Raw genomic sequence first — 9813 nt, forward strand, 5'->3', positions numbered from 1 at the left:
TCTCTCTCTCTCTCTCTCTCTCTCTCTCTCTCTCTCTCTCTCTCTTTCCTGTACTCTCTTTTAAAAAAATAAAGTGGGCTTCGGGGCTCAGGGCAGAAAGCCCTCCACAGGGGAATGTGGCCCTAGGGCGCCTTCTGTTGGCGCAGAGTGGGCAGGAGGTGCCGGGGCCTTCTGTGGTTGCTGTCACCAGGACACCAGTCGGGCTTCTCTTGCACACACTGTCCAGGTGGAGACTGGTGTTGGGGTGGCCGCCTCCCTAAGTGACAGTGACCTGCACACACTGAGCGGTACATTCATGCAGGACTTGAAAACATCAGCCTGGGAAGCTCCTGGATGGGGCGTCACCTCAGCTACGCAGGGGTAAGGGCTCAGTCTCTGCCACCTTCTTTCCTTCTAGGTAATTTTTAGCGTCTGCCGCTCTTGCCACCGCAGGACAATGTCGCTGAAATCGTATCCCATGAGCTGCCAGGGAGCGCCCTGCTCTCGAGCCTTTGCCACCGTAGCTCTGGGCGCAGTAAGCGCTAAAGTTCGTTTCCCACGTGCTGCTACTCACACAACCGAAGGCAGGACACTCGGCGCTGAGACCTCCGGGGCTGGGCCCCCAAACCCTGCTCCGCCCGGACCGGTCCCCGACACAGTCCGGCGGCGGGAGCTGCCCTTCCTGATGACCCCGCGCTCACCCTCCCGGCTGTGCACTGAGTCTCCGCGGCCCCGAATGGGGGCCAGAGCCTCGAGCCCATCCGGTAGCACCACGGAGGCGCGAGCTCCGGGCCCCGCGCCTGGGGCCAGGCTCAGGGGAGGGCGAAGCCGGGTGAGAGCCGCTATCTGCGGTGTCAAGGCCGCAGTCTGTCGGCGCCCCAGAGACCAGGGTTTCACCGCACGCTGGGGCGTGTGATGTCGCGTGGAGACACTGCGGCTCCCGTGGGGCGGAACCAGCGCCTCCTCAGCCCTGTCCCACCCACGAATCCCGGCTGTCCACCCGGCAGGAACGGGGAGCTGATATGACAGTCCGTTGAGGCAGGAGAATCTCTGCGCGGACAGGACGCTGCGGGACACGAAAGGCGGGCTGGCGCCCCCAGCGGAGGGACACGCGACACCCACCTTCATCCTCTGCGCACCCGGGCTATCCTGCGCGAGGCCCAGCAGTAACAGCGAAAAGAGGACCAAGCCGGTGGCAAGGAGCTGCGGGCACATGGCTGGGCTAGTGGGGTCGAGCCCTGGCGCCCCTTAAAAGCCCAGCGGGGCCCGGGCGCCGGCCAATCGGGGGCCGTGTCTGCTGGCCCCGCCCCGCCCCCAGGCCCGCCCATGTCTTTCTGCCCTCCAAGTCGGCTCGCAGCCTTGGGCCCAGGGTGCAGCTGGGCGCGTTCCCAGGGGTACCAGCGGGAGGTCGGCCCCGGTCTTGAAGTCCCAGTGCTGCAGTGAGCAGCCTGCATTGGTCTTCCTATCCCCTCGACTTCTGCTCCGGGAGGTCCTGAGACCGAGGTGAAGGGCCCCGGGTCCCGCGTCCCTGTCGTCCTGCTGCAGCGCAGCCCCCCCAGACCCAGAGCTCTGCTGAGACAGTGACCCACCCGACTGAGCCTCGAGGCCCGGGACCTAGGGGCCCGGCGTCGGCGCCCCTCGTCCCGGCTCATAGTGTGCACATCCGCGTTAGAGCTGGAGCCGGCGGGGCTGTGCATTTGCCTGCTGCCCAGCCTCTCGGATGTCTCGGCAGCGCAGTGCGGCGCCGGGGCTGCAGCGTTGCCCGGGCTTTGCCCAGGTTTGCGCACCCGTCCTGGAGGATAGTGGACCCGCGTCGGCCCTGACCCCAGCCAGAACCTCCTCCAAGGCGGCCCTGCCCCAGCCTCCGCCGCTGCGTCCCGCCCCCCACCCTGAGCAGGGCCAGGTGGCAGCAGCTGCACTGTGCTTAGGAACGCCCAGTTCCCCAGATCTCTTGGTAGAGCTGGGCAGGGCCACCGCGCCCATCGTACCCACAGGAGCTGGCGCTCTGCTGTGTCTCAGCACCCGTGACCCAGCCAGGCGCAGCACTACCCCTGTAATCCAGCGCTCTGGGAGATCGAGGCACGAGGATCACTTCAGCAATTTTGTAAGACTCTGCTTCCAAATAACAAAAAGAGCTGGGATATAGTTTAGTGCGAAGGTCCCGGGCTTAATCCTGGTACCCCTCCCACAACACACACACAGAAGAACCTGCTCCTCCCACAAGGCCTGGTCCCCAACCTTCTGTAACTTAGGCCTGTGTGTCCCTGGGGAGGAAGGGACATGCTCATCCTGTACCTGAGAAACTAAAATGGAGCTTTAAAAGTCATGATTTTTCTCTTTGACCAACTTCTTCATTTGATGCTAGAAACCGCCACTACCAGCCAGGATGGGGGAGGCAGCCCCAAGGCAGCGCCTGCTGGCTTCCCCTTAGCTCATCTTTATTGACTGGACTCTGGGTGGCAGAGGGCATCGGATCCAGGTGGCCAGGGCCACTTGCAGTCCACTCAGTCCACCTGGTGCCTGGGATGACAAGACGCCGTGTTTGCCTCTTTCCAAACTTTGTGATCATTTCATGTCTTCTCATAGTTTGAGAAGTTCTGACTTATTCCTGGTCTACACTGACCAGTTCTCACTTTAAGAAGATCAGGCCTCCAGAGTAGCGATTCAGATAGTCAGGAGCTCTAGCATTCAGATGGTCAGCTGCTACACTTCAGACATGGACAGGAAGCCGGGCAGGGTGTGGAGCGCGGGCTCGGCAGCCTGCAGAGCCGGTGAGCTGGGGCCGCGATGTGAGTGGGAAGCCGACTTCTCACCTGGGTCCCACTGTCCCTGGCTGGACGCCAGGCTCTGGCCTGGGTCCCTGGAGCTCCCGGCCTTTTCCATAGCCACATCTGCCAAGCCCCAGCATGTGAGCCAATTGAGGAGGACAGAGCAGGAGAAAGGGTGCTGGCAGGTTTGGACAAGAGGTGGGCTGGGGAGAAGAAGGAGAAGAAACAAGTGAAGAACCAGCAAGAAGGGAAGAACAAAATTCAACCGGGGACCGAAATGTGCAGTCCCTTCTGGCTGTGTGCCAGGCCTGCTTAGCATTTTCTCATTCAGTCAGCCCTGAAGTGATCACAAGTTTAATATTCCCTCCCTTTCATGAATAATGACATCAGTACAGAGTACAAATAAATATTTCTCCAAAATTGCAGCTGTAGTTATGCATGAAGCTGGGACTTGCACTCCAGCGTGGTCCATGCCAACCCACACCTCCTGCAGGGGGTGGTAACGGTCCCCACAGGTATCCGGTGTTGGTCACTGACCTGAAATGTTATCTTGTATGGAAAGGATTTGCAGATGAGATTAAGAAAAGCTTTGAGATGGGGATTATCCTGGATTATTTGCTGGGCCCTGAATGCAATCACAGCATTCTCTCTGGGGGAGGGGCAGATTCTGCTAGCAGAGGAGAAGGTGGAGCAGGCCTGGGCTCCAGGAAGGTCTCACAGCCTCCTCTCCTTCTACTTTCTTCTTCTTGTTTATTTTTGAGGTACTGGGGATAGGACTCAGGGCCTTTACACTGAACTACCACTCTAGCAGTGTTAATTTACTTATTTTTATTAGAGACTTGGTCATTAACTAATTTGCCCAGATGGGACTTGAACTTGTGATCTTGCTGTCTCAGCCTCCCAAAAAGCTAGGCTTATAGGCATGTGCCACCATGACCCATTGTAATTTATTTTTAAAACTGACAAAATTATATGTATTTGCCATGTTCAATATATTCTTTTGAAAATTACATATGTTGTAGAATGGCTAAATCTAACAACTATTAATTCACATGTTACCATGTTGCAAGGATACAATGTAGCCTTAATTATAACCTTGCACAGTGTATCTCCTGAATTTCTGCTTAAAGCCCAAACCTGTGTTGTAGCCTCTGTTCCAAACTTCATGTAGCTACCTGGTCAGGTTGAGAGAGAGTTTGAGGCACCTTGGGGACAAAAGGCGGGGCAGTCCTGGGCCCCCCTGGGACCTGGAGCCAGGTAGATATATGGCCTGCCCCCTTTCATTTTCCAAAACAAACTAACAGACCTCACAAATCAGGTGCTTTTTTAAAGCCAGAATGACTACACTATAGCATCTCCAAGAATAAATTAGATGAGAAAAGAAAACTGTTGGGGACTGTCACTAAGGAACCAATGACCACAAAGTCCCTGCCTTCAGTCCATCAGTCACTACGAGGATGATTTGTGTTTTCTTCTGAGGCAGGTAGGGGCTTGACCTCAGCTTTTGCTAAAAACTACGACCACCAGAACAAATATCGTGACTCTGCTTGACCTTGCAGCTGCGAGAGGGTAGAGCCTGGCTCTCTGCTCGTTCGTAGTCGGCTCCTTTACTACAGCTTCGGACCAGGTTCCCAATCGGCCCTGCATGTGGATGGGTTAATCATTAGGCAGAGCCTGTCTAAACCTGGTGGCATGAGCTTGCCCAGTCTGAAGGAACAGACTATCTTCCCCCCTCCAAGTTGGAGGACTCCAAGATGAGAAGTTTGCAGACATGTGGAAAGCTCCCCTGCCAGCTCCGACCCCCGTAACACACACCCCAAAGTCTCTAGTCCTTGCCAGAGCCTGCAGTCACCATGGGTTCCTGTGACGCCTACTCGGAACAGAGACACCCCCTCACTGAGACCAAACAGTCCCCTCAAGCCACAGGGACTTCACTGGGGCCAAACCAGAACAGAGGCTGGTGCAGCAGCCCTGGCTGCTCACCCTTCTGCAGCGGCCATTTCCATGTGCATGGCTGGCCCAGATGGGGAGGAGAGGGAGAAGAAAGAAGTAAAGAGATAGAGAGGGGAAGAACAAAATCCAGCTGGCAGGAAGGGGGTGGAAATGTGCAGTCCCTTCTGGCTGTGTGCGAGGCCTGCTGAGCATCTTCTCATTCAGTCAGCCCTGAAGTGATCACAAGTTTAATATTCCCTCCCTTTCATAAATAATGGCATCAGTACAGAGTACAAATAAATATTTTCCCCAGTCTGCAGCCGTAGTGACGCATGAAGCTGGGACTTGTACTGCAGCATGGTCCACGCCAACCATGCGTCCTGCGGGGGTTGTTGTGGTCCCCACAGGTATCAGTGTTGGTCCCTGGACCTGAGATGTTATCTTGTATGGAAAAGATTTGCAAATCAGATTAAGACAAGCTCTGAGGTGCGGATTATCCTGGATTATCTGGGCCTCTGTCAAGGGGCGACCTCATCTCGTGGTACTGTGTCCCTCACCTTCTCCTCAAGTTAAAGCCATTTCCCACTTTCTGTAACTTTCCAATTAAAGTCTGCTTGATGCTGTTGCTTCAGTGTTTGTTTCCATGGTCTCTGAAACAAGGACCTGTGTGAGGCAGCAGCCACTGGTGACACGGCTTTCCTCTGCTTCTAGGAGCGCTTCTGAAATGCTGTGTCTGCACTTACCCCAAATAAAACTAGGTCTGACATTAATTATTTTTTAAAAAATTTTTATTTGTGTGTGTGTGTGTGTGTGTGTGTGTGTGTGGCCAGCTCAGCCCACCAGGGGGCGGGGCTGGCTGGCATGTGGTGCTGGGGGATTGAACCGCAGTCCCTGTGCTTTGCTAAGCTTGTTCTAAGTAGGTGCTTTAGACCACTGAGCCATCTCACCAGCCCTGACATTAATTATTGATCCAAAAGAAGGATCAAGATTTATTTTCAGAGGATGTCTTATTTTTTAGCACCAAAATCTATTTTTATTCCAATATAGTTATGTCACCTTCTGGAACATCATTGTAAGTCTCCAAACCCCAAATTCTGCCCTGAATTATTATTTTTTTCCTGGTGGTTAGTTTATTCTTATAAATATTTGTTTTTACAGGATACTCCAAAGAATAAATAGAGGCACATGGCTCTAATGTCCATGTAATCTGCTGCTGAGGGAGATTTGGTGCGAGGAGGGGAGCTGGGGGCGTGTCTGAGGTCCAGGGCACCTCTAAGTCTCTGACAAACTGTGCAGGGATCCTACCTGCCCAGATCTGACCCAGGCCCAAGGGCCATGGCATTTGGTGCAAGAGTCACCACGAGCCACCTGTGAGGAGCCAACACTCTTTTCACTCACTGCAGCCCCTGGGTGAATCCAAGTCTCCCTACAGGGTGCTGAGCCTCTGGGCAGAAGCTGCTGGTGGCCTTCTGTGGGATTAAGCAGCTCCGGAGGGCCTCAAGTGTCTGGCTGGGCCTGGCCTTGCTGCTTGACTATCCCAAGCCGGATCCCTATCTGATACATGAGACAGGAGAGACGCACGAACAGGAGAAGGGAAGATTGGCGCGTCTGCCATAACTCAGGCAGAGAAAGCGGCTTGTGAAGTCATGGAAGAGGACAGCACTGTTATCCAGGCCTGCACAGGAGAGAAAAAACCAAAAGACAAAAACAGACGAAGAGCAGACTGATCAGACAAAGTGGGAGTCTGGAGCCACAGTTCCACTGCAGACCAAAGAGTGACGGGAAGAAAGCTCTTTCCCTGCCTTTTGCAGGGCCCTGGACTGCCCTCACCACCCCATCTTCTTATTTCTCTGGGACAGCACAGGGAGGGCACTAGCCCTAAGTTGGGGCTAGGATCAGCTGCCCCACGGAGGAGCAGGAAGAGATTCTGAATCACTTGGCAGCAAGCAGGGAGAAGGCGGCAGCAGGTCTACACCAAAGCAGCGGACGGGTTGGGATCAGGGACAACCAACAGATAAGAAAAGGTGGCTGCTCTGTCCTCTACACACGAGGAGCAGGGAAAGACAGAACTGCTACCAACTGTCGCGCGGTCTTTGGGTCAAACTCCTCCGCACTTTTCCACGATCAAACTCTTGACTGGCAGGAGAAGGAGCACGTCTCAGGCTCGGCTCCAGTTACTCTCGTCTCCTTTCACCTCAGCTCGGGTTCATCTGTTTGTGTCCAGTGGACAATGGAACGCTGGACTGATCTGGCACTCTTCCAGCTGAGCCCAGCGCCCTGTCGGCAGTGAGATTTCTGGCTGAGCTGGGAGCGCTCTGGGCCCGCTGCACCGCCACAGGGCACTTCACATGCCGCGGCAGCTTGTTCTTGAGGAGACCTTCGTTTCGGGGTATTCCGTGAGAACCGTCAGGGAACGTGAGCAGGCCAAAGCATCTACTCTGCCATTTATAAATTCCCCCTCAAAGGTCATATTGTATACTGTTGTGTCGAATGAAGACTCCAACGCCATTAAATTTGCCTTGGGCAAACTCCCCCTCATACCTTGAGCCATCTGAGAAGGTCAGTACTCCAAAGCCATTAAAAAGCCCATTCTCAAAATGACCCAGGTAGGTTCCACCATCGGCAAACATCAGTTGACCAAACCCATGTCTGTGATCCTCCCTCCACTCGCCACAATATTCCTCCCCACTGGAGTCGGTGAAGGACCCTTTCCTCAAGGTCATGGTGACGACAGCTTACAGAAGAAAAGGATGAAAACTTGGTGTGAGAAGATTTGCTGCTTGTGGATCCAGATCTCCAAATTAAGCAGCTGCAACTGTAGCCTCACTGAAGTTACAGTGTGTGTGTGGCCAGCTCAGCCCACCAGGGGGCGGGGCTGGCTGGCATGTGGTGCTGGGCGATTGGACCACGGTCCCTTTGCTTTGCTAAGCTTGTTCTAAGTAGGTGCTTTAGACCACTGAGCCATCTCACCAGCCCTGTCACATATGGATTCTTGAGACACATAGTCGGGAGCCAGGACGACCCATTCTCAACACTAACCCTTGCAGCGCTCCTAAAGCACCCTCCCAGGGGCTGGTCCTCTTGCTAAAGTTCTTTCAATTATAAAGAAAGCAGTTTTGCAGGACATGGTAGCACACCCCTGTGGTCCCAGCACTGGGAGGGTATGGCAGGATTGCCACAGGTGAGGCCAGCCTGGCCTACACAGGGAGACCCTGGGCACCCTCCCAGACTCGTGGCTCCAGTGTCCAGGACCGAGGTTCCACTTGGCTCTCTTCTCTTACCTTCCCCCTGGCCTGAATTCTTGTGACTCCAGTTGTTTAGAAGGCCTGGCCCCGTTCTCAAGTCAAGCAATGGCCTAGAGCACTTCCTGTCCACGTAGCCTGTTCATGGTGCTGGGCCACACAGCTACCCATGGTCTCCTCCCATGAATTCTTCCCCCACCTCATGACCTCTTGCAGGCCGGGCTTCACAAAGTTTCCACTAAGTCCAGTGTTAATTGCAGGCTTCTCGGACAGAAGTGGCAGCAAAAATGATGACAGCTAAGCATGACAGTCTAGCAAAAGTGACGAAAAATCACAAATACCAAAATTCAGAAAACTTGTATTTCACATGAGTGCATCAACTACATGCATTACAAAGCGTGATGTACTGAATTATGAAGAGCTGTGCGAGGCACAGCCATGGCTGTTTGTTACCAAGTGTGAGTGCTATTTGTACACTGCACTGTTGGTCATTTGGCAGTAAGTCTTGGATTCATCTGTTTACAAAGGCATGTACTTCTCATTCAAAAGTGCCCACTTGAATATTTATAATTGCTTAAATTATAATTTATATTATATTTTAAGTTTCAGTGTCAGTATTGTCATTTATATTTAATTATATACTAATATTATTATTTTATAATTCATTATGTCCTGATGCGTTGCAGTAGGGCTGATCTTAACTGGGGCTTATTTTTAGAGTGAATTTACATTATGAGCAGCCTTAATAAATCATGCTAGGACTTACTTTCCGGTCAGGTCTTATTTTGGGGAAAATGCAGTACAAAATCTTAAGAACCAGCACTGGCCCACTCATAGACCTGGAATACTGCTATAGATTTGGTGGGGACCAACGTCCCCAAAGCCACAGCCTTGTCTGCCATTGGCTCCTCAGATGCCTTTGGAGCTGGGTCCCATGTCCCGACGGGCAAGCCAGCAGCACAGACCTGGCGCAGAATTCCTTGCCTCTCTCTCTCTCTCTCTTTCTCCCTCCCTCCTTCCTTCCCTCCCTCCCTTCTTTCCTCCCTCTCTCTCCCTTTCTCTCTCCACTCCCCCTTCTCAGGATCTGGTTTGGAATGCCATGGGTCACCTAAGCTGCAGCTGGGTGAGGACACATCGTTCAGCCCAGACGCAGAACTGTCAGGAATGCTGCCCGAGGAGCACACCTTGTCTCTCTCTCCACCTCCCCACTTAATCTCCAAGGAACAACTCTTTCTTTCTTTCTTTCTTTCTTTCTTTCTTTCTTTCTTTCTTTCTATCTTTCTATCTTTCTTTCTTTCTCAGAGTTTTCATACTGAGCTATGTCTCTGGCCTAAAAAAAAAAAATAATAATTATGCTTCCTGTAAGTCATTAAGTCACCTGGCTAGGCTACATCTAGGGATGATCCTGCCTCCAGGGGTCTGGATTGCAGGCATTCACACTCTGCCTAGCTTCCACCATGTTTAAGATCATAGCCTGGGCATGGTGGTCATAACTCAATCTGGATGGTAAATCCATGTGCCACCCCAGTACTCAAGGGACTGTGGCAGGGGCCAGCCTGGGTCACCAACTGGGTTCAAGGCCAGCCTGAATTGTATAGCAAGACTTTGTCTCAAAGAGAGACAGAGAGAGAGAATGAAATGTTTATAATTAAAGCATTTTAGGATCAGGAAGTGGCAGGCCTCACGGTTCAGCCTAGACCTGGACTGGTCCTTCTGCTTTGATGTATGGCTCAGGACAGGGTCATTCCCATCTAAAATCTGTCTTGGCAAAATGTGATAAAATCACATTCTTTGTCCTTTCAGTAGGAATTCCTTGTCCTCTCAATTCTCTCTCTCTCTCTCTCTCTCTCTCTCTCTCTCTCTCTCTCTCTCACACACACACACACACACAC

General features: G+C 52.9%; 1 protein-coding gene and 1 pseudogene across 1 annotated transcript in view; both read right to left on the bottom strand.

The window, feature by feature from the left end:
• Nucleotides 1-1194, bottom strand: part of LOC101577932 (glutathione peroxidase 6) — a 5850-nt gene extending 4656 nt beyond the window's left edge. The window contains exon 1 of the mRNA XM_023712110.1: nt 1102-1194. Within this exon, the coding sequence (XP_023567878.1) occupies nt 1102-1194 (93 nt within the window). The remainder of the gene's footprint in view (nt 1-1101) is intronic.
• Nucleotides 1195-6874: 5680 nt separating this feature from the next.
• Nucleotides 6875-7489, bottom strand: LOC101578329 (annotated as a pseudogene).
• Between the last annotated feature and the right edge of the window lie 2324 nt (nt 7490-9813).

Source organism: Octodon degus, unplaced genomic scaffold (genome assembly GCF_000260255.1).
Source record: "Octodon degus isolate 3935 unplaced genomic scaffold, OctDeg1.0 scaffold00023, whole genome shotgun sequence".
NCBI lineage: Eukaryota > Metazoa > Chordata > Mammalia > Rodentia > Octodontidae > Octodon > Octodon degus.